Raw genomic sequence first — 23,324 nt, forward strand, 5'->3', positions numbered from 1 at the left:
GTGGGCAGGTACCCTCCCCCGGGCTCCTTGTCTCTGTGCCAGGGTGCAGGAACAGGGCGATCACAGCCCACCCCAGGTGTGGTGCTGGGATGTAGGGGACAGTGGAAGATGCAGGTGGGCTCCCTGGCTGGGCTTTCCCCTGGGTGGGTGCCCCTTGGCCACCCTTTGCACCAGCTGCAGCCCAGCCCTGTGTCCCAGTGGCCCTCAAACAGCCCCAAGAGATCAGTCCCCTATGGCTGCCCACGGTGGCCAGTCCAGGATTGGGGACCTGCAGGACTGTCCCACTGGGGGTGTCCATCTTTGCCCCTCAGCACCTGGGCACCCAGTCCTGGGGTGCCTGGGGGCTCTGGCGGTGCAGGGTGGCGGTGCAAGGTAGCGGTGGCTGTGCCAGCTGTGGCGTGTGGCAGTGTCTGGGCAGTGTGTCACAGTGGTGCTGCTCTCTAATGGCCAGAAGGAGCACACGGCTTTGTGTCACCCGAAACAGGTCTTGGAAGGATATGGGACATCGCTCCACAGGCATGGGAGCTGGCAGACGTGGCCACAAACCCACAGCCCCCCACAAGCCTGGAGCAGCAGCATTGCACGAGCCCCTCAAAAGCAGATCCCGCTGCCCTTCCCCTGCTCCACACTGCACACGGGGTGACTGTGTGCACGTCCCTTGCTCCGTGCCTCAGTTTCCCCACCCTGCATTACACTTCCCCAGGGCAACTCAGGACTCTGATGCTCAAGCTGCTCCTGAATATGCTGAAGTTTTTGCATGAGTACTCCCAGCCAAGCAGCCTCAATCTTCACAGCACATCCCCTGTAGGGGGAATTAACCTTCTTTTCTTCTGCAGGAAAGCAAACCTGCCTGTAGGGAGAGAAGAAACAACCGGCCCTGTCTGCATTTTTCTCAGGTTTCCAGCTTTGGCAGAGGCAATGTGTGCAAACCCACCACCCAGCAGCTCTGGTAGCAGGCCAGGAGGCTGCTGCCCTTGGGGAAAAACTGCCTGTTTCCACCAGGGCCCCAGGGCTCCCCGGGGCGTGGGCGACATCATGGGCAATGCTGCTTTTCTGACAGAGGCCCCAGCTTGAGGCTTCCGGGAGCTCCCCAGGCAGAGCTGAGTCAGCGTCTGGAGGTAGCCTGTGGGTGGAGGCACCCAGGGGTGCAGGGAGGTCCCAGGGGACCCGCCTGGGGGCGGCGGGACAATCTGCACAGGGCTTGCCCCAGGGTCCCCTACAGAGGCACAGCAGGGACCAGAGAGGATCAAGCTGCCGGTGGCTCTGCTTCCACTCCCCGCTGGCTCCAGGTAAGCCCTCAGGATGGGTTTGGAGGTGCAGACAGACCCCACAGCCAACACCCCACCAGGACTGGGACCCTTCCAAGAGGGATGGAGCCCGGGAGCAAGCCCAGTTCCACCTGCAGCTTGGGACTGCAGTGATGCAAAGCATTGGAGCTGGGGGTTTTCCCATCACTGAGCTGGGGCAGCGGGAGGAAATGTGTTTTAACATCAACAACGTGCTCAGCCTGGGGAAGGGGCAGCTCTGGGGTGATCTCCCAGCTGCCTACAACTATTTAGATGGAGTTACAGGAAAAGTGAGCTAGGCGCTTTGGGGAGGTGTACAGCGAAACGGGGACAGGCAACTGGTGCAAGTTACATCGAGGGAAATTCCATCTAGATACTAGGAAACTTTTTTCCCCTGTGAGCATGGTAAAATACAACACGAGCCCAGAGAGGCTGGGGGATCTCCGTCCCTCATCATACTCAGACCTGGCCTGGCCCCAGAATGATCCCCCACCCTCACAGCCTGGGATGCAGGGCAGCTCGTCAGGGTGGGGGTGACAGCCCTGAGCCCCTTGGGAGCAGGGTTTCCCCTCCATAGGCACTCGCACCCAGTGAGATCCTGCAAAGCACGAGGGTGCAGCTGCCAAGGAGGAGGAGGGAGAAGGCGGCTGGTCCCTCAGCTGGGCGAGGGAAGGGAGCACCAGCACCAGGTCCAGCACCAGAGGTGCCAACCAGCCAGGGGCTGTCTGGGGATGTGCAGAGGGAAAGCTGCAAATCTGGGCAGAGGAAGTGATAAAAGGACCTGGATCCTAAGGGTCTGCCAAGGAAGCGCTTGAATCTGGGATGGTATATAAAATGCCAGTGCTGGAAGATCCCCTCTAGGAGGCCGGATCCAGCCCAAAAAGCCCAAGGGGCCCTCTGAGATCTCCTGTGATGGGGCTCTTGGATCAGCTGCTGCCATGGAGAGGGGAGAGCGGGGGAGGCTTCACCCTAAGCAGGGTGTTAGCAGGCTCAAGCCCTGGGTGTCAGCCCGGGGCTGTGTGACTGTGTTCAGGGCATCTCTGCGAGGCAAATGTCAACCCTCCAGGCCAGCGCATTGCTGGCACCTCCCTTTCCGCAAGGGCCTGATCGGCCATTTCCTGCGCACCACTCCAGGATTCAGTGGGCCCTGCTGCCATCCCCTCTTCATCCCATCTCATCCCATCTCTGCTCCCCAGCAGAAATTCCTGGTGCAATGTTTGTTGCTGCAGCATTTGGTGCACAGTGCGAGCTGCCGGCACCCCAAACCCACTGCTCACGAGGCAATGCCCACAGCAGGACGGGGCAGAAATCCACCCTCTGCCAGGGTTTGAGGGTCTGGGAGAGACCGTAGCAGGGCACACAGGACATGAGCAATGAGTCTGTGGCAAGGGAAGCTGCTGCTCTCCCACTGGGGGCTGGATCATCCCTGAGCTGAGATGTGAGAGCAGTAGCCAAGGTGCCAGTTTTAAACCATGAGCAAGGGGTGAAATCAAGGGAAGAAACTCTTGAAGCCTTCTCAAACACTGCTGCATCCCTCAGGGTAGCATGGGTTGCCCAAGGAAGCCTGAAACAATCTGGAGCTTTTATTATTGTTGTGCTGAGCTTTCCAGGCCTCTGAGGCACCCCAGATATGCAGCAAGTAGGGTGTCCTGGCACTCTGCACCCCAAACCAGGCTGAAGAACAGCCACCAGAGCTGTGCCCCACTGCGGTCATCCCGTTCGGCTCCAACACCACAGAACCACACTGGCACTTGGGTCAGGTCCCATCTCAGCCACCTCCCACCAGTGCTCAGGCAAAGTGCTGTCGGTACCATGCCACATGCCCTGGTTTAGACATTTCACACTATGGTGAGCACACATGCACTTTCAGGGTGTGGAAACACAACTCCCCTCTCCAGCACTGCTTCTCCTGTGGGCTGTACTGCTTCTGCCTGACTCTGCTCCTCCTTCCTAGCCCAGGACTTGTGCGGGATGGAAGCAAGTCATAAAGGGTACAGTGATGGAAAGAGAAGCATCTTGCAAGTATGTTCACTCTGGATCCTCTCCCCAGTGGGGCTGGGAGTCACAACATGCACGGAGGTGGGAACCAGAGCTCTCCCCACATCCCAGGCTGGGGGGCAATTCAGCCCAGGCCAGCCTGGTGCGTCTCCAGGGGCTTGGGGGGCTGATGCTGGCGTATGGAGGGGGCTGGAGGGAGATACGTCTTGTGGGGGGGCAGAGGGAGGTGGAGATTGAAGCTGGGAGGTGACATGGCTTCTGGGGGATGGAGAGGGGAGGAATGAGGAGGGGATGGGTGTTTATGGGGGGGTGGTGCAGAGGAAGGTGGACCAGAGGGCGGATATAATGTAGGGGCTGGGGACAAGCATATTTTAGGGGATGTCGCCTCACAGTGCAGCTAGAGGGTCCGTGGCTGGCGGGAGCCCAGCGAGGGGACGAGGCACCGGGGGCTGAAGGGAGCCCACGGCCCACGGGGGTGCAGCGGGCGCGGGGCGAGGCGGGCCCGGGCCGGGGCGGGCGGCGGCGGCGGGGCCGCCCCGCAGCGAGGCGGAGCCGGCGGCCGCGCCCGACGGGGAGCGCGGCGGGGCGCGGAGCGGCCCCGGAGGATGGGGCGGGCGGCGGCAGGTGAGGCCGGGCAGGGCACCCCGGGGGGGGTACGAGCGCAGCCCCGGGGCTCGATCGCTGCCCGCGGGCACCCGGCCGTAGCGGCGGGACGTTCGGTGTGAGACGGCCCCGGGCTGGCGGGGGCGGTAGCCCTGGGAGGCGGGGGCTGGGGGGACCCAGGGCTCTTCCAGAGGTGGGGGTGAAGCGGGGTTCACCCCCCGCCATGGTGGGCTGGAGCAAGCGGAGTCCTGGTCCCATAGGGGTGTCACCTGTCCCTTCTACTCTCTCCGCAGGAGCTGGGCTGGGGACTGTGTCTATGTGGGGAAGCCTCCTGCTTGCTGCCAGCTTTGCCCTTGACCCAGCAGTGCAAAGCTGCAACTGCACGGAACCCATGGACTTCCAGGCTTTTCGAGAGGCTCCGCTTCCCGAGAGCTGCTGCCTCAACTTCACCAGCTCCAATATCACCCACCTGGACTGGGAAGTACTGGTAGGGGTGCGGGGGCTGCGGGAGCTTTACCTCTCACACTGCAGCATCACAGCCATCAGAAATGCACAGGGAATCCCCCCTGCCTTGGAGATATTGGACTTAAGTCACAACCTGCTGGAAAGTCTCCCGGGAAGCTTTCTGGAAGATGCCCCTAGTTTGAGGATCCTTTATCTGGACAGCAACCAGCTCCAGGAGCTGCCCAGGTCCTTCCTGAAAGCATCGACCCAGATCCAGGAGGTCTACCTGGGCTTCAATGCCCTGACCTTTCTTCCCGCCAGCCTCCTGAAGCCATCTCTGCTCCAACTCCAGCTCTCCAACAACAGCTGGGACTGCAGCTGTGCTTTGCTCAGCAACCTGGAGGGCTGGCCCAGCCTGGCCACTGAGGTTATCTGCCACGCACCAGAGCGGTATCATGGTGTGGATCTCCAGAGCATACCCCGGGATGAGCTGTGCCACTCGCACAGCCTCATTGCCCTCTTCATCTGCCTGCCCCCTCTCCTCATCCTTGCTAGTGTCACCTGGTGCTTCTGCAGGCAGAAGAGAAAGACCAACTACAGCATCCAGAGCAGGTCTCAAAGCCACCCAGCCATGGCAGAGAGGGGCAATGCACCGGTGCCTGCAGAGCCCCACCACTATGTCCCCTATGAGCTGCCTGCTGCCCCATCTGAGATCGAGAAGAAGGTCCTGCTCCAGCCCTCCATGGACCTGCTGGAAAGCAGCAGGGACCTCTACGAGGAGGTGGAGATCCAAGCGGGGTCCCCCAGCAGTTCCCAAGTGCCGGTCCATGAAAGGCAGCAGGGCACAGGGCTGAGCAGGCAGCAGGACACCCCAACACCAAGTGCAGAAGAGCTGGGGGGCAGCGAGCCAGAGGTGGACACTGTCAGCGTGAGCGAAGTGCTGAAGGACTCTGCTGACCGGGAGAAGATGTACATGAGTCAGTCAACCAACTATTACAACTTGGTACCCGGCATTGAGCTGGAGGACTCAGACAACCTGGAGTATGAGAACATCGACCTGCACTGACGCCAGGACTCAGGCTGTATCAGGGGCACTCCAGGAGGATGGCAGAAGCCAGGTGGTAGCCAGAGCTGGCAGAGCAGGAGAGGCACGAGCTGTCGTGCTGTGGCTTGCAGTGGCTGTTTGCAAAGCTGCACCCCCAAATTCCCATCCTTTCCCCTGCGCTACCACATGCATCCCTCACTTGCCACATGCTGCAGCTGGACAAGGGGTGTAAGGGTCCTTTGGGCACTGGGGACCAAGCTGCAGCCTGACAGTGTTTGGGGACACATGGGTTGGCAGTGTCTGAAGAAGGATGTGGAGAGGAGGTGGGAGCTGGTTTTGGGGACCTGGTGATAATACTGTGTGTGCCAGACCCACTGACCAGGGCGTCCATCCTCTCTTGCTGGAGCCAGATGGCATCTGGCACAGATCTGCTGCTCCCCAGCCCCCAGAGAACGGGGTCTGGGCACACGAAACGGGGCTGGCTCTGGCTGTGTGGTCTTCAGGGGGTGGCATGTGGATGGGGTGCCCTGGCTTGGCAGGGGGAGGCTGAGTTGGCCCTGCCTTCTCCCCACCACACGTCCCATCGTGTCCCACCACATGGCATGGGGAATTGAAAGAGCGAGTGCATGTGTGCTGCTGCACACGATTGTGCATGCACACGTGTGTGTGAGGACTGTGCATGGGTGGGTGTGAGCAGGTGTGCAAGGCACAGACACCCCTGGGGAGGCACTGGATGGCGTCCCTTGCAGCCTCCCCTACCCAATGTGCTGCAAAACCCTGTAAGATCAAGCTCTCAATAAGAAATAAATAATTTTACTTCTGGTAGTGCGACTCCACCCCTGTGTGTGCATGGTTTGGGGTGGCGGGGAGCCAACTGATGGGACAGCACAGGGTGTGGGGATGGGGGGCTTCACTCCTACCCCATCTCCCCTCCTGTGCCCTGGTTGATGCCCCAGTGTGGGTCTCATCCACCAGGCCTGGGACCATTTTACCAGCCAGATAGAGCAGAGCTGGGCACTGGTGGGTGGTGAATGGAGCCTCTGCCTTGCATTGTGATTTACAGCCTGCCTGGGAAAGATATAAGCCTGCTATAAACACTGCGGTTCCCAGCCAGGGCAGGGACCTGTGGGGCTCCTGGAAACAGGGCAAAGGTTTGGGGTGCTGTAAATCACCCCGCTGCACAGGCACTCCCCTCTGAATCTCACCCACAGGTGCTCCAGCCCTTCTCCAGGGATGGGGGAATGCAGGAGCCCTTGAGTCCTGACCCCCCTGCCCAGGGGGACATTTCCCAGGCTGGAAACCCCAGCAGCCACCCCACTCCGCACTGGAGCCGTCCTGGGCCTGGGCTGGGCGCTGTGCCCGGGCAGGAAGGGAGGGAGCCGGGCAGGGCAGGACGCGGCGCTCCGGCCGGCGAAGGAAGCGGCGTTTCCTGCAAAGCACAGCGTGGGCTCCGGCAGCCCACAGCAGGACAAGCTACGGGCCCCAGCCGTGCTCTGCCCCAGCCCCAGCACGGGTCAGGAACAAGGACAAGATGGTTTCCCTGCACTGTCACTCACTGATGTTTCCCACTGCTTTATGTCCCACTGGAATTTTCCCTTTCGTGCTCCCTCCTGGGCCCTGGGAAAGTGGCCCGGTGCCAGCCTTTAATACACCTATCACCCCCTGCCAGGTCGTGCAGCCAGGGCATCCCTGTGTGCCCCAGCTCATACTGTCCCCAAGTCTCCCCTAGGGATGTGGAGGGACCAGAAGCTGCCACAGCGCAGAGGCAGGACAGGCAGGGGTCAGCAGCTGTCCCCAGGGGCTGCAGCCTGACCCATGGCCGCAGGCGCTGCCTGTTGCTGGCAGCGAGGACACAGGCAGCGATGGGAAAGTTTTGCAGCGATGCTCCAGAAATATCCCTCAGCCCTCCCTGAGTGCCAGCGCTGCCTGCACACCCTGGGATCCTGTTCCCAGGGCTGGCAGGGATGCAACCCTCCATCCTTTCCCCTTCTTCTCACAGAGCCTCAATTCAGCCACCATGGCTGCAAAGAACAACACAAACTGCCCCTCCGGGTCCTGCCCAACCCCGGCTTCGACACCCACAGCCCCCACCAAAACCTCCGGCTGTGGCCGGTGGCAGGGAGGTGTGACCAACCCGGAGTTCCCTGTTCCCTGCCCCTAACAGCCCCAATCCATCATGGGGAGGGCTTGGCCACACGGGCCCACGCTGGGGTATTTAGGGGGAAGAGGCGCTGTGGGACAGGTGGGTGCAGGCAGGGAGCAGGCAGTGGCTGCGGCTGGTGTGGGGAGGGCAGGGCGGTGGTGTGGGGGGATCCTGCTGATGGGCCACAGTGCTTGGTGTGGGACTGAGCGTGTATCCCCAGGTCCTGCAGCCTGGACAGTGGCGGGAACCCCAGTTCTCCCCAGTTAAGCCAGCAGCCAGCAAGAAAAGGATTTTCCATTGAGGCTTGAGGCTGAACTGCGATGACGATCTCCTACACGCTGAAAGTTGCCAACTCCCGTTTCGGGGGTTTCTCCAAGCTGCTCTTCCGCTGGAAAGGCAGCATCTACAAGCTGCTGTACAAGGAGTTCATCGTCTTCGTGGTGCTGTATGCTGTGCTCAGCCTTGTTTACCGGTGAGTGGGGTCAGCATGTCACTGCCAGTTGTGTCCCTCCCTGTTGACCCTCTGGGACGTGTGGAGATGCCCCATCAGCCATGGACTGAGGTTCCTGCAGGGAGAGAAGCCAAGGGGACTCCCCCAGAGAGGGTGGCTGTGGGCAGGGGAGGTTGAGGAGAAGGGGAATCAGATGTGTTTTTGTGGAAGTGCAAGGCAGTGCCCCAGCACTACTGCTTGCTCCTGACCCTGCTGCATTTTCCTGACCCCACTGCACGTCCCTGACACCGCTGCATGTCCCTGACACCGCTGCGTGTCCACTGCAGGCGGCTGCTGACCGAGGAGCAGAAGCGTCTCTATACCAAAGTGGCTCAATACTGCAACCGCTCCACAGACCTCATCCCCTTGTCCTTCGTCCTAGGTACATGTCCCTTCCCTGAACCCTGGAGTCTGAGTCCTCTGCTCCGCCATGCACTGGCTGCTTGAGGTTGCCCCTCTGCCCATCCTGACCCCATGCCAAAACATCCATCAGACACTGATGGATGGGGGATGGAGGGGTCTGGTACCCCAGGGATGGCACTTGGCTCCCAAACCAGCTGAGTGCAGCCCCCTGGCCGTGGGGATGCCAGTGGGAGGCTGTGATTTCTCGCAGCTCACTCTGCACCCTCCCCATGCCCTAGAAAGGGGCACCTTATCTACAAGAGGTGGCTGTGCGGTCCTGTGCCAGCTACGCCCAGGCAGGGAAGAACTGGGGACATCCCCACCTCCATCCCTGGGGAGGGCAGCCCAAGGGGAAGGACAACTTGTGCTTTATCTCCCAGCCATAGAGAAGTCTGTCACCCCTGGCAACGTGACAGCTCTCCTGACATGTGCTCATCCTCACCTCAACCCACTGCCCAGCCACTCTGAGCCCGCCACGTGCTCTCTCTTGGTGCAGGTTTTTATGTCACCCTGATTGTGAACCGGTGGTGGGCCCAGTACACCAGCATCCCCCTGCCCGACCAGCTCATGTGCGTCATCTCCAGCAACGTCCATGGCAAGGACGAGAGAGGCCGGATTCTGCGGCGCACGCTCATCCGCTACGCCAACCTGTCAGCGGTCCTCATCCTGCGCTCCGTCAGCACCAGGGTGCTCAAGCGCTTCCCCACCATGGATCATGTGGTGGAAGCAGGTGAGGAGCTAAACCCTGGGGGTGATGGCTTGCAATGTGGGGTGAGAGCTGGGGGCCATGGATGTGTCCCTGTCACCAGGAGGGTGTGCTGGGGGCTGGGATCCTTCCAGGCATCCCTGCCCCAAATTGCCCCGCACACAGGGTAGCCTCCTTGCATGGATGTTCACCCCCAAAGAGCCCCATGTCCCCTCTGCCCACAGCTCACCTCCTGGGGCTGTAGTGTCACCTAGAAAACCCTGCGTGTCCCCAAAAGAGCTCTCTAGCACCGATGTGGGGGCCATGGTGCTGAGCCTCTGCCCCGCCACAGGCTTCATGACGCAGGATGAGCGCAAGACGTTTGAGAGCCTCCACTCCGACTTCAACAAGTACTGGATCCCCTGCGTGTGGTTCACCAACCTGGCAGCCCAGGCCAGGCGGGACGGCCGCATCCGCGACGACGTGGCCCTTCGCCTGCTCATGGACGTGAGTTGGCGCTGGGTGCTCAGAGACCAGGTGCTGCGGGGTGTGTTGTGCAAAGCTGGGGTCACCTGTCCCTGTCCCCTCTGCCCAGGAGCTGAACCTCTACCGCGCCAAGTGCAGCATGTTGTTCCATTACGACTGGATCAGCATCCCCCTGGTGTACACACAGGTGGGTACCCACAAACCCCGTGGGCCCCCCGAGCCCAGATCCCAGTTCCTTCCACCCCACAATGGCAGAGAAGCCCCATAGCCTCTTCCCTGCACCCCAACGGGGAGCACTTTACCCATTCTCCTAAAAACACTTTAGTCCCCCGTTGAATCTGGTGCTGCATCCAGCACGGCTGCTGGTTGACAGCCCCACAGGGATGTGCAGGAGCCTGGGCAGGGCAGTGGGGTTTAACTTAAAGCCCACAAGAGCATCAGTGACTGGCCAAGCCTCTCACATCCTTGCTGCCTCCTGGCAGGTGGTCACCATCGCTGTCTATTCCTTCTTTGCCTTCTGCCTCATCGGGCGGCAGTTCCTGGAGCCGCTGGAGCCAGGGCAGGAGGGGGACCTGGACATGTATATCCCTCTCTCGACCCTCCTCCAGTTCTTCTTCTATGCCGGCTGGCTGAAGGTGAGACATGGTCAGGCAGCTGGCCTTGTTGGGCTGGGGGTGGCCAGGTGGCCCTGAGCACCCACTGGGCCAGGGGTGGCTGGCCCAGGGCATGGTACCAGCCATGACACTGCTGACTGCCCTTGGGGACACATCCTCTGGGCCCAGCCATCACAACAGGGCACCATAAAGCTCCAAGTCTGCACGTTTCATGTGCCTCATGGGTGGACTTAGGGATGGAGAGCCCTGCGGGAAGGTGTTCCTGTCCTGTTTCACCTGGCCCCCACCCTCTCCAGGTTGCAGAGCAGATCATTAATCCTTTTGGAGAAGATGACGATGACTTTGAGACCAACAAGCTGATAGACAGGAACCTGCAGGTGGGTCCTGCCCCAGACTGATGCTGTGTGGGGCTGCTGCAATTGGAACACAGGGATCTCTCTACCCCCTGCCAGCTCCCAGCCCTGCTCCAGGCCACACAAGTCCTTGTCCAAAATAGATTCCCATGCAAGGAAGCAGGACTGCACCTTGTCCCTCCATCCCTGTCCTTCCATGAGTTTGCCCCCCACCACAGGGTCAGCACCCCGTAAGGGACATTCAGCAGCCTGGCAGTGCTGCTCAGCCTGTCACCTCTGAGAAAAGCATCCAAAAGGGGAAAACCCAAAATGCAGCCGGGGGATATGCCCAGAGCCCCCCGTCCCCTTGCAGAGCCCAGGCTCACCCCTGCCAGGTTGGCATTGGAAACGGCATCTGCAAACACGGGTCCTGCTCATGTCCCTGCAAAGCCACCCCTTGTCCCCTGCCTCTGCCGTGCCCAGGTGTCCCTGCTCTCCGTGGATGACATGTACCAGAACCTGCCCCCCGCTGTGAAGGACAAATACTGGAATGAGGCCACGGCTCAGCCCCCCTACACCACGGCCACGGCCGCAGAGACCTTGAAGCCCTCGTTCCTGGGCTCCACCTTCGACATGCGGTGAGTGCACAGCACAGCCCTGGGGATGGAGAAGAGGGCGAGTGTTTCAGGGTGGCAATAGCACAACCAGGCTCATCCCCCTCAGGCCCAATTAAAGCGAGCAAACAGCAAACCCCCCCGGAGCACATTGCCCAGCCCCTGTGCAGCTCAGGGGCTGCGCTGGGCAATGGATGAGCTGCTGGGACAGTGATGTGGCCTCCTAGAGCTGCTCCCTGCTTGCAAACACATTGGGATGGTGGCGGTGAGTGGTGCTGGGCATCCCTGCAGAGGATGGCAGCCCATCCTCATCGCCCCACTGTGCTCCCCCAGCATGTGCGAGGACACAGAGCAGACGCAGCCAGCGGAGGCCTCACCGAGCATGCCGCGCATCCACACACCTTTGCTCAGCCGCTTCTTTGCTGCTGCATCCCCCGCCATCAGCATCAAAAACCTCGGCCAGGGCAGCCGAGCCCACTCCCACTCGCGGCATCCCCGGGTGGATGGCGGCTTCCCCTCCCCTTACCCCAACCGCTCTGAGAACGCCAAGTCAGTGTTCTGCATCGAGGAGGAGGAGATGGAGGATGAGGAGAGCCGGGCCGGTGAGTCCACCACAACCCTGGGGGGGATCCCGCCACCGGAGGCCTCCAAAACACGGAGGAAGAAGCTGCCGCTGATCCAGGTGAAGGCACCATCCAGCGAGAGCATCATGGCTGACCAGCCAGAGGACTGGGAGCCCTGAGGCTGCCCCAAAATAATAGTTGGGAATAAATGCCCCCACCTCAAGGCACCACCACCAGCAGCCACGAAGCTCCCTGTCCCTGGACACTGGCTCTTGGACCCCTGTCCAGAACCAAGACCTGGATCAGCCCCAAGCCGCGTCCCCAGGTTGATGGGAAGATCCTGGTGGGTTTGGGATTGGGCAGATAGCCCTCAACACTAGCTGCCAGCCCCAAACCTGCAGGATTCAACCCATCTGTGCAATGATGCCACTGACTTGCACCTTGGAGGGCTCACTCCCTGCTCCCATTGCCCAGTGCAGGGGACGGCCCAGACTCCAAGCAAGGGATAGGACGAGAGCATTAGTCTTGCAGAAAAACAAGGCCTTGATGGAGATGTCCCCTCAATATTAATAAAGTTATTGCAAACCTCAGCTTTGAGGTTCTTTCTTGTTGGTGCAAATCATCCCCAGCAGTAAGACAGCAGGGACATCACATTTATCCAAAAGGTGAGTGAATTTGGATTCTGTCAAGGAGTGTGCATGTTCTCCTGGGGGAAAAAGGGCACAGCCCCAAGGGCTGACACCAGTGATGGTTGTGGGGTATTAGACCAAGTGATACAGACAGAAAATAAACAAAAGCTTTAATGCTTTAAGCCCTGTCGGACTGCCACACTCAGACGTGTTTCCCCTGAGAATATTAGCAGAGCTGTTAAAAAAATCCCTTTCCTGCAAGCTGCCCTTCCCAAAGCCACTTTTCCTTTAAAGTTCCTGTCTCCCCACAACAAGCCAGCCCTGCTCCTTGTCCACTATGCTCCAGGCCACTGCTGGACCCATTAAAGTGTAACCACAAGGTCACTTTCTGGGCTGGACCATGTCCTCTGAAAATATCTTAAAGTTAATACAGTGTGGAGCTGAGAAAGCCACTCAACAGCAAGGAGCAGCGCTCAGGTGACGAGTGACCTCACCTTGGTAACACTCCTGACTGTTCATCGTATGAAAAGTAGCTTTTTTAAAATTCAGCCCTTGGCACATACCTGCAGAAGCTGGTAAGGTCCTTAGATCAGGCTTTGGCATCTCATAAATCTACCCAGACTAAAGCTGTGCTTAACCCCAGCGCCTGCCCATCTCTCTGTGGCTCAGTGCATGGCAAGCTTGCCTATACCCAGGCAGGTAAATCCCCATGCACATCCACGGGGCTACGCCGAGGCCAGACCAGACACTACACATCCTATGGCCAAGCTGCACAAGGTCCCAAGCCCATGTCACTGTGGGAGCCAGGTGCCACACGCCCTTGGCCAGCTGCCACCGTCCCGTTCCCACGTCACACCTCCAGCACAGCTCTGCTGGGCAATAGGTGCTGCTTTCATTCCCATGGGCCGTTGCCCTTGGGAGCTGCATTTTTTAGAGCAATAACTCAATAAGCAGCGTGCATTGATGAATTAGCCATAAGCCTGCTCATCAAGGGCCAGGTTTATAGCTCCCACTCTGACACCAAGTTGGCACTTGCTCCATAAGCCTCAGTTTCTCCATCTGGACTAAGTCCCTCAGAAACACCCTGGATACTGTTTGCACTCTGCGGAGGGTGAGGGGGAAGAAACACTCAGAGGAAGCAGCCGTGACGTAACCCTGCCAAGCGTCCTTTATCGCGTCTGCCTCACCTCTCTGGAAACAGGCGTTGCTGGAGAGCAGAGAAAGTTTACCCCAGATCACTATGGAGAAGGAATGTGCTTATGCAAACATCCCACCCAGCCCAGGTCCCACTGCCAGGGACTCCGGAAGCGCAGCCCCGTGCACCCGCCTGGGCTCAGTGCCTGTGTGAGCACAGACCCCCTGCACACCCACCACAGCACAACTATAACCGCCCTGTTGGGGCCACCTGGGTAACAGGGACTGATTTCTGATGCGGTTGGTGTGTCTCTTCTTCCATGGCACAGACCCCTCCTTGGCTCCCTCCCAGCCAGGCAGGATGAACCTGTACCGCCCAGGGCACCCGGGCCTGCCAGCACCTCCTGCTGCCACACACGGCAGCCAAGGCACATCACAGGAAATCTTTAAAGTGTTCAGGAACAATCTCCTTCAGTCCTGAGCTAAAAGTTGTGAAGCTGTGGCTGTCGGCAGTCTGCCTTGCACCCGGGTATTCCTGTGCATAAATGAGGCTTTTTAAAAAATATATACGGGGTAAAGTGTGCAGTGTGTCCACTTGGCAGGCAGGAGGTGGGTGAGTCTGGCTGCCCCACCGCCCTGGGACCAGCCCTTAGGTGGGCTCCTAACTTCCCCCTAATACCTCCACAAAGCATCTGGCAGCTACTAATAGATGCTGAGATCCAAGGCATGACATCTCATGCACCACATCCAGAAAAAGGCTCTTTTTGTTCAGCTTTCCAATCCCACAAGTGACAGGGCAGAAAGCTGGAGCTTGTACCCAGCTTTCGAAAGGGACAGACCATGACGAGAGCCTGGCCCTTCTGCTAGAAGGAATTTCTCTTGCACTGCTACAAGACCAAGGAGGCCAGGGGAAGACCAGCTGGTCACTGAAGCAGTGCAGGCAAGTTGGTTAAAAGAAGATACCAGACTCTGAGGACAATCATACAACCAGGTGGGAAACACCAAGCAACAGCAAAAGGGGCTGCCGGCCTGAACCAGAGGGTGTGAGCACATGTGATCTGGAAAGCCGAGGCAGCAGATACCGGCTGCAGAGGCTGGAGGTGTAGGAGACACCTTTTCAGCCAGATTTAGCACAAATGCAGTCTAGGAAAAGCAGCGCTGCTCCCTGGACAGCCCTCTCCTGGGGCAGCACAGCATCTTCCATCACAGGAAAATGGGGATACGTGCCCAGCCAGACCCCAGCAGCTCCCAGGAAGTCAGAATTCCAGGGGACACGGACATTTCCATCTTCCCCCAGCAAGCAGGTTACCAGTACTGGAAATTTTCCACTTGAGCCAAGTCTGACATCTCTTTTCCAGACCCACTTGGTGCATTGAGTTACTGTCCTAGAACCCAGGGAGATGTTTTAGTCAAGGGCACACAGGGTCAGAGCTTGCCTGAAGACATAAAACTGCTCAGGGATTCCAGGAGAGATCCTTCCTCTCACACTTTACAAGCAGGAGGAGCTACATGAGCATCCCCCTCACACACACACACACAAACAAGCACACAACCCCTTTACTGTAGTAGAATCTTGGTTTTATTAGTTCTCTCAGCAGAGTAGTTTTTATTCATTTGCCTTTTCTGGCCTTGATCTTCCTCAAGTAGAACTCCAATTCCTTGCCTTCCAACACGTAGCCATCAGCTCGGCCACACTGTCCAGGTCTGGAGGCAATGCAGGCTGCAAGGAGAAGTCATCCAGTTAAAGTTTAATAACTCGCTACCTCAGTATATACACAAAGTGAAATAAAACACTCCACGCAGCCTCCCTGCAAAAGCCTGGATGAGCACGTTATCAGGAACAGATACACCAGTTCACTGCTGGTTGCAGTACCTCCCCCACAGGTTCTGTGCTCTTGGACCTGCTCTGCTGGACTGAGTCCCTGATGAAGTCCTCTTCAGATCTCCAAACTGTCATCGCTCAGATTCAGTAGCAGAACTGGACAAAGGTCTCATCATCAGAAGACTTCAGAAAACGGAACTATTTCAGAACCGGTCAAAGCTCTTACATGTTTGCAGGACATTTTTCTGACACACAGTGCGGCCCACGGGCCTTTGCTCATTTTGCAAGTCTCAAGCCCCGTAATTTCTCTCAAAGGCCAACCAGCAATGACCAAGTCCAGGAGCCTGGCTGGGACATGTAGCAATTCAAGCTCCAGAAACAGGTTTCCCCTTCCTGTCAGAAGTGGGGTATCTCCAAAGATAAAACAACAAGCTACTTTAAGACCCAGAAGATATGCCCGCAGGTATGCAGAACACCCCACCGCTTTCATCCTGCAGTTGGATTTATCTCAGCAAGTAGAACTTTAAATGATCCCAAGAGCAAGCTCTGGCACCTCATTTGTGCCCTGACTCCTTATCTCCACCCACATTAATGCTGCCAAGGACTCACCAAGTAACTTTCCTTGCTGGAACTGCTCCTCAAGAATACTTGCTATCTTGGCATGCTTCTTCCGCTCATCATATTTTTTCTGGATCTTCTTTGAACGCTTCTTGTTCAGGATTTCCTCCTCTTCAGGAGTCTAAAAAAGACCACAAGCAAAGACAAGCTCAAGCATATGGCCACCTTCTGCTAGAGCAGGTGGTCTCCACTCATCATGAGACACTTGTATTCTCAGCACTGTACTGTGTTTCCCAAGTAAAACCTTCCAAAGGTACAAATACTTTAGCCGCACAGAGTCAGGTGCTGCGTTTTACTTTTGAGGCCAAGAAATGCAACGTTGCTAACTAGAGTCACTGCCGACAATAAAGCAGGGTGCCCTAGGGAAGGGCGTTCTTAAGACAAATGAAACTGCAAAGGTTTCCTTGATGACTTAATTCTCCTCCAAAAAGTGAATATTCTTTCTCTCTCCAGACATCATGAAGCACTTGGGTGTGGTGCAAGTCCTGGCAGACAGGTTAGAAGCTCTCCCTGTGCTTCAGACCTGCATAGTGCTCAGCTATAACTGATTTGGTTTTAATGCAATGAGACAATGTTAAGCCGAATGCTACACAGAGGGATTTAAATACCTTCTAGCAGCCTGGGGTTTGCATTTTGAGCAAAACTAAAGGCAATGGGTCTTGATAGTTTGAAAACACTTAAAAGCAAGCTGAAATTTCATTAGCAATTCACAAGCTTCTCAGCAATCATTCCCCAGCACAAGGACCTGACCTGCAAAGTCTTCCTCAGCATCATAAAATGTCATCACTCTCCCTTCAGTAGCAGAACTGGACAAAGGTATCATCATTAGAAGACCAAAGAGATTGACCTGCAGGTCCTTGTGCACAAACGGGTGCAATGCCTCCGAGAGAGCTCCATGGTACTGAACTCTCCATTAACAGAGCCAGACTTGTCTCAGGAATCGACAGGAACGCAGCCCAGACAACCACTGTGATCACTGACGGGTACCCAGTGCTATTCTGGCAGGCACTGCGCACTCCCGATGGTTAAGTGCCTCTAGCAGGGCAGACTCCACTCTCTGCAAGGAATCAAAATGACAATGACAACACCAGACATACCAGTTTGGCACCCTTCTTGCGTCCAAGGGGCAAGGCATAGTGGGCTTCATACCACTGCCGGTACGGGGTGCTGTCAACGAGAACGATGCAATTCTTCACCAGGGTCTTTGTCCTCACCAGTTCATTGTTAGAAGCATTGTAGACAACATCGATGATTCTGGTCTTGCGAGTGCAGCCTTTCAAAGGAAGAGTATGAGTTCAAACCTACAGGGACCAGACAACTGAATATACAGTCCACAGCATCTCACACATACACCAAAACCACCTCATGCTTATCGCACAACCAAGTATCCTCCAACTTCCGTGCGCTGACTTAAATGGAACTAAAAAATGCATCTGTTTTTCATCAGTCCAACTTTCTGCTGCTAGGACAGAGGCCTTCACCTGGAAAATGATTGATCCCAGATGAAAGACTGGAATCTGTGGCCTCACCGGAACTAATCTCAGATCAGACTGAGTAATGTTAAAAAATAAATTTTTACTGAAGATGCCTTGGCAGATGCCAACTAAACCGCATGCAGGGCTCAATCCTGTTACACGCTTCCCAGAGTTACTGATTTAAGCTGTGTCGAGCAGGACAGCTCTGCAATACGTACTAGAAATCTTTTTTATAGGATGAGAGCTTATGACTAAATCAAAAGGAGAATCTGGTGTTTTCAGCCTTCAAGACTCACCTGAGGCATTCAGGATTAGCTACTAGATTTGACTGTTTAGCAGGTGCCAGCCCTCCGCGTATGCAAAGGCCAGGCACAAGACAGGTTTTTTCTCTTTGCTCACGTACCTCATCCTTGTTCTGCAAGGCTCGCACAGTCCTTTCAATTCTGTAACGCTGCTTATGAATGACAGCACTTACCACAGTACATACAATGCTCTGCGATGACCGAGAAGACAAATCCTTTCTCCCACATACCACACTGGTCACTGAACTAACTGCTAGTTTTAACATCATACTGAGTAACACTGATCAGGCCTAGGCTCAAGTTACATGGTTTTCAACTTGTAATTCAAAAAAACCCCACCTTGCTCAAGGGTTTAAAACAGATTCTCCTCTTGCTTCTGTGCTTCTTGCTTTTGCTTAGCAAAGCAGGAGCAGGAAGTAAACTGCGCTTGTTAGTGTCACACTGCCCTAGGGCCGCCCCTTCTCAGAAAAATCCTCAAGACCTTCCTCTGTTGTACAGGATCATTTAACTTTCAGTTAAGTGCTCATCACTAAACAAAAAAAGGTTGCTTTTATGAAGAACAACCCACATTTACGGCTTTTTAATGCCTCTGTAGTTCCCCCACCCCAGTCAAAGGTAACATGAGCATGTCACTCAGTGTAACTATGACACTCCAATCACTGTGAACTTAGCAGACATTCAAGTCTCCCAAGGCCACATAAGGTCAAAGTTATCATCATGATGCATGCTCCTTCAGACCCAGCACAGCAAATTCAAACCCAGCCTACACATCTAAGCTTGTATCACCTTTCCTCTAGTCTGTAGCAGCACTGGAGATCAGCACAGCTATAAAATACTTTTCCTTTCAAACACCTCAGGCTTACAATGCACTTACATTCCGAACCCCAGGAGAAGTTGCCAACATCCAAGCGAAGAGCACGGTACTTCTTGTTTCCACCACGAACTCTCACTGTATGAATTCGGCGTGGGCCAATCTGCGGTCAGACACAAACACCAGGGTGCTGTTGGTGCTGGAACTCTGCACAGCACATGCAGGAGCCCAGCCAAGTCCTAAGCTCGAAGGCAACATGGTCAGTGTAACTATGACAAACCCCAGCACTGGCAGATGCAGTAAGTGACCAAAACAGTCTGTTGCATCTACCTAAGGTGAAAGTTTCATCACTCCAATTGCCTCTTATTGCAAAAAATATCACTCCTTCCCACAGGCACAGGTGAAAATGCCACCTTTTATAGTGACAGATATTTAACCACTCACAAAACACAGCATATATTTAAGTCTCTGAAAGCACAAGACCAGCAACCCAAGTCTAAAAACACAACCACTGACCACCCTCCCCAAATCACCCACCTTAGTGTTGGCAGGAGGCCGCCCCAGCTCATACTTCCTCTTCTTATGGTAGGGCTTCCTCTTGCCCCCAGTCTTGCGACGCTTATGCCAGTTGTCCCTGGAGATACCTGAATGGAGATCAGTGTGGTCAGAGGATGGCACAGAGCCCACCTGACCATAACAGATCACGGCTCTGAGTCCTCAGCTCTCCAAGGTTGGTATCCGCACAGTGCACTCAGCCTTATGCAGCAGTCAGAGAAGCTTCATCATTGATACTCAGATCCACCTCCTTCCTTCCAGAACTGTAGGAGGCAGACAGGCCACCTCCACCCTGTCTGATGGCTGTCTCTTTGGGAGCAGCATCCCAATTTACCTCATGTGCTGGGGAACCAATAGGAAGTGTCCCATCCTAAGCTGCCAGTCACCCTATAGCAAACACCCTACACGATCAGCTGGGTCTGGTAGGTCCTCTAGAGAAGAGACCCCCACCCCACCTGCACACTGAGACATTATGAGACACCCCAACCAAACCCTGCTTCTACCCAGCCTGCTGGGTCCCCTATAGGGACCACCTCCCCAGCACATCCCACCTCCCCTACACGCCCCTGATCACCAGCTAAATCTTTCCCAAGACCACCGCCCACCCCTGCTGGGTCCCCTACGAAGGCGTCCCACCTCATCCGCAGGGGTCTCTGCGGAAGATGCCGAGAGCGAGCTCAGCGCTCGGAGCCTGCAGGAAGGCGAGCTCGTCCGCCCCCCCACCCCCCCAACCCGGTCGCCATGTTGGGCCTGGACACCCTCCCCCCGCCAGCAGCTCGGTGCCGTCGCGGCTGCCCCCAATGGCGGGCGGTGCAGGCTGGCGGCACCCCCCGCTGCCACCCGGTAAGCGGCAGGAGCAGACAGCGGCGGCACGGCGAGCGGATGGCGGCGGATAGTGGCCAGGCCCGGCGGCTGCCCCACTCACCCATGGTGCTGCACTGGCACAAAGAGGCGTGGCCAAGGCTCACGGGGCGGTTTGGCGCGACGAGCTCTCGCGAGGAAGTGACGTCACCCCACCGCCAGCGCGGGGCGTGCACCGTTGCCTGGCGACGCGGCGGCGGCGAGGGGACGCGGGGGGCGATGGCGGCGGCCGAGTCTTAGCGTGTCAGCGCTGCGGCCCTCGACTCCAGCCCGCGGAGGGAGAGGAGCATTGTCGGGGGGTTACCTGGCCCAGATCCGTCCTAATGAAATATAACAAGGGCAAGGGTAGAGTTTTGTATCTGGGTAGGAACGACCCCAGGTTCCAGCATAAGTTGGGGAACGAGGTGTTGGAGAGCAGTGTAGGGGAAAGGGACCTGGGGGTCCTGGGGACAGCAGGGTGACCATGAGCCAGCACTGGGCCCTTGTGGCCAGGAAGCCAACGGTACCTGGGGTGGGTTAGAAGGGGGTGGTCAGTAGGTCAGAGAGGTTCTCCTGCCCCTCTGCTCTGCCCTGGGGAGACCACACCTGGAATATTGTGTCCAGTTGTGGCCCCTCAGTTCCAGCAGGACAGGGAACTGCTGGAGAGAGTCCAGCGCAGCCACCAAGATGCTGAAGGGAGTGGAGCATCTCCCGTGTGAGGAAAGGCTGAGGGAGCTGGGGCTCTGGAGCTGGAGGAGACTGAGGGGTGACTCATTAATGTTTATAAATATATAAGGTGTGAGAGTCACGAGGATGGAGCCAGGCTCTTCTCAGTGACAACCAAGGGTAAGACAAGGAGTAATGGGCTCAAACTGGAACACAGGAGGTTCCACTTAAATTTGAGAAGACACTTCTTCCCGGTGAGGGTGGCAGAGCCTGGCCCAGGCTGCCCAGGGGGGTTGTGGAGTCTCCTTCTGTGCAGACATTCCAACCCGCCTGGACACCTTCCTGTGTAACCTCATCTGGGTGTTCCTGCTCCATGGGGGGATTGCACTGGGTGAGCTTTCCTGGTCCCTTCCAATCCCCAATATTCTGTGATCCTGGCCCGGGGATGTAGGGCCCAGGGCCCGCAACCCGCCGCGGGGCCGGACGGTCGCCACAGGCCCCGCGCCCCCCGGACGGCGGCCCGTGCCCGGCGGGGCGGGCCGCGGGAGCCGCATCAGCGTGCGACTTCCTAGTGTTTTGGCTGATTTGCATACCCAGGGTGCACCGCGGCCCAGCTGCGCTGCCCCCGTAGAGGTTCCCGCCGCTCCGGCGGGGCAGCTTGGCTCCGGTGAGGGGTCGTGCCGTGTGCGCTACCGGGGAGCGGGGCCGGGGCGGCGGAGGGTCGAGCGGGCGAGGACGACGGGGGTCGCCGTGTGCTACATGGGGACAATAGGAGGGCGGTGTGTCCGCGGGGAGAAGACCCGTTATACTCTGGTTTCTCTTCAGATCGTATAAATCTTTCGCCTTTTACTAAAGATTTCCGTGGAGAGGAACAAGTACGAGTGTCGATCAATTTTTTGAGGCTCCACTTCGGTGGAGCTATCCCTTCACTGGTTAAAAACAGATCTAAAAAGGGCAAAAACTGCTGGGAGGTGTGGGAAGCGACAGCGCGACAATGCTGTAGCGATAACAGTGGAAATGGGGACAGCTGCCCCCGGGGGTGTCCCATGCCGTATGACGTCATGCCCAGCAATAAACCCCGGGGGGGGCCGCTGCTGAGGGTCGCTTGGCATCGGGCGGTGCTGAGCAATTGTTTCCATTTGTGTCACATTGCCTTAGGTTCTATTTTCTTTTCGCTTTTGTATCTCTTTTTGTTCCAATATTGTAGCAGACTGTTACTGTTTCGGTGCAATTATTAAACACTTTATATCTCGACCTACGACTTTCTCACTTCTACGGTTCCGATTCTCGGCCCGTCCCACGGGGGGTGGGCGATGAGGGAGCAGCCGTGTGGTGCTCGGCTGCGGGTTGGGGTTAGACCCCGACAGGGAGCCGGGGGGAGGCGATCGGCTGCGGGACCGGCCCCGGGACCGGCGGCAGCGCTGACGCGCTCCGCTCTCCGGTTCCACCGCCTCATTAGCGTGCGCTCATTAGCGTGCGGCTGTTTTGCATACCCAGGGTGCACCGCGGCTCACGGGCACCGTCACGGCTCCGCTCTCCGCCGCCGGTCCGAGCTGTTGCGGTTTGCGCGGCTTTTTCCCCACGGTGGGGTCGGGCCGGGGGCGGCGGTGCCGGGAGCGGTGGGGCCGGGGTCCGTCGCCGTGACTGGTGGGGCGTGGGACAGGCAGCGGGTGTGGCGGGCGTGGGATCGACAGTATACTCTGGTTTCTCTTCAGATCGTATAAATCTTTCGCCTTTTACTAAAGATTTCCGTGGAGAGGAACAAGTACGAGTGTCGATTAATTTTTTGAGGCTCCATTTCGGTGGAGCTATCCCTTCATTGGTTAAAGAATAGAACATATTATCTAGATAACAGGTGTGAAAGCACATCGGTGCGGTGATTAGGAATGATACGCACCAAGATATAAAGATGCTCGCACAGGCAGAGCATCAGGAAGGAGCAGAGAGCTGTGCCAGGCTGCTGCCTTCTTTAGTAGCCATCGACAGTTTATAAGATTTACAGATACAGGCTTAGACTAAGATGTTATATAAGATGTTTTTCCAATAATTGTTATTAAAACCACACAACACTTATGTTTGTTTTAGTTACATTCCCGCTCATTCACAGACCGGGGCCAAGGACACTCGCACATCCCATGCACTTGGGGCGGTCACCCAGCCCCAGGTACCATTCTCATGAATCTGGGCTATAACTCTTTACCGTTATGAGAAACGTACTTCAGCACAATCTATCCAAGGCCCTTTATATTTTGCTGTGATCTAATCATGTTAGCATTATTTCTTTGACCGTCCAGATTGCCCTGTTAGTATTGATCCTCCTTTACCATCCTGGTGGCTGGAACCGCGCATCTCGTTTCCCCACACATCAGCGCATTTTGTTGCCGCTGCGCACCCCTGCCAGCTTCCCCCGTAACTCAGCCGCACGGCAGCGGCGGGTATTCCGGCATTCCCGCACCTCGCCGCGGCCGGGGTCTCCCGCAGCCCCCCGCGGGAGGGGCCGCCGCCAGTCCCGCCCTGCCCCAGCCACCGTCACTTGGCACCGAACTACAACTCCCGGCATGCCCCGGGCGGCAGCGCGCCTTCCCCGCCTCCTGGGAGCCGTAGGGCACGCCGGGAGCTGTAGGCGCAGAGCACGCTGGGAGTTGTAGTCCACCCCGCCGGTGTTTCCCGGTAGGCCCCGCGGCACGCCGGCGCGCGGGGTTTAAATTGGTGGCGGTTGGCCGGGCCTGTGGTTCGCTGCCGGGCCGGGTCGTGTGGCCGCCGCTGC

The 23,324-nt window shown here is 57.2% G+C and overlaps 3 protein-coding genes across 5 annotated transcripts; 2 read left to right on the forward strand and 1 right to left on the reverse strand.

The window, feature by feature from the left end:
* The first annotated feature begins 1,204 nt into the window (after positions 1 to 1,204).
* On the forward strand, positions 1,205 to 6,165 carry LOC309440206 (uncharacterized protein). 3 transcript variants are annotated; one of them, XM_082053635.1, is made up of 3 exons: positions 1,205 to 1,289; positions 3,241 to 3,308; positions 4,181 to 6,165. In XM_082053635.1, exon 3 carries the CDS (start codon positions 4,204 to 4,206, stop codon positions 5,395 to 5,397), a length of 1,194 nt encoding a protein of 397 aa, XP_081909761.1. In that variant the 5' UTR covers positions 1,205 to 1,289; positions 3,241 to 3,308; positions 4,181 to 4,203; the 3' UTR covers positions 5,398 to 6,165. The 3 variants fall into 3 exon arrangements, with proteins under 3 accessions (XP_081909761.1, XP_081909760.1, XP_081909759.1); XM_082053634.1 differs by lacking the exons at positions 1,205 to 1,289; positions 3,241 to 3,308 and adding an exon at positions 3,334 to 3,365; XM_082053633.1 differs by lacking the exons at positions 1,205 to 1,289; positions 3,241 to 3,308 and adding an exon at positions 3,856 to 3,908.
* Positions 6,166 to 7,839: 1,674 nt separating this feature from the next.
* Positions 7,840 to 11,947, forward strand: BEST4 (bestrophin 4; the record flags this gene model as incomplete). Its single annotated transcript, XM_082052863.1, has 9 exons — positions 7,840 to 7,991; positions 8,297 to 8,391; positions 8,908 to 9,141; positions 9,449 to 9,603; positions 9,692 to 9,769; positions 10,065 to 10,217; positions 10,493 to 10,573; positions 11,012 to 11,166; positions 11,476 to 11,947. 9 exons carry the CDS (start codon positions 7,840 to 7,842, stop codon positions 11,882 to 11,884), a joined length of 1,512 nt encoding a protein of 503 aa, XP_081908989.1. The 3' UTR covers positions 11,885 to 11,947.
* A 3,077-nt stretch (positions 11,948 to 15,024) lies between these two features.
* On the reverse strand, positions 15,025 to 20,029 carry RPS8 (ribosomal protein S8). The gene is made up of 6 exons (XM_082053645.1): positions 19,977 to 20,029; positions 19,034 to 19,140; positions 18,560 to 18,659; positions 17,006 to 17,181; positions 15,900 to 16,029; positions 15,025 to 15,188 (listed from the first exon to the last, which is right to left on the reverse strand). The coding sequence occupies exons 1-6, from the start codon at positions 19,978 to 19,980 to the stop codon at positions 15,079 to 15,081; spliced, it is 627 nt and encodes a 208-aa protein (XP_081909771.1). The 5' UTR covers positions 19,981 to 20,029; the 3' UTR covers positions 15,025 to 15,078.
* Between the last annotated feature and the right edge of the window lie 3,295 nt (positions 20,030 to 23,324).

Source organism: Streptopelia decaocto (assembly GCF_964273445.1).
Source record: "Streptopelia decaocto genome assembly, chromosome: 5".
Taxonomy (NCBI): domain Eukaryota; kingdom Metazoa; phylum Chordata; class Aves; order Columbiformes; family Columbidae; genus Streptopelia; species Streptopelia decaocto.

What these genes read in the sequence shown, in the direction of transcription:
- RPS8 (XM_082053645.1), bottom strand. An exon ending in GGCCTCCTGCCAACACTAAG is followed by an intron (nt 18,660 to 19,033) that starts GTGGGTGATTTG and finishes GTCTGACCGCAG; the next exon opens with ATTGGCCCACGCCGAATTCA. An exon ending in GCAAGAAGGGTGCCAAACTG is followed by an intron (nt 16,030 to 17,005) that starts GTATGTCTGGTG and finishes GGTCTTTTTTAG; the next exon opens with ACTCCTGAAGAGGAGGAAAT.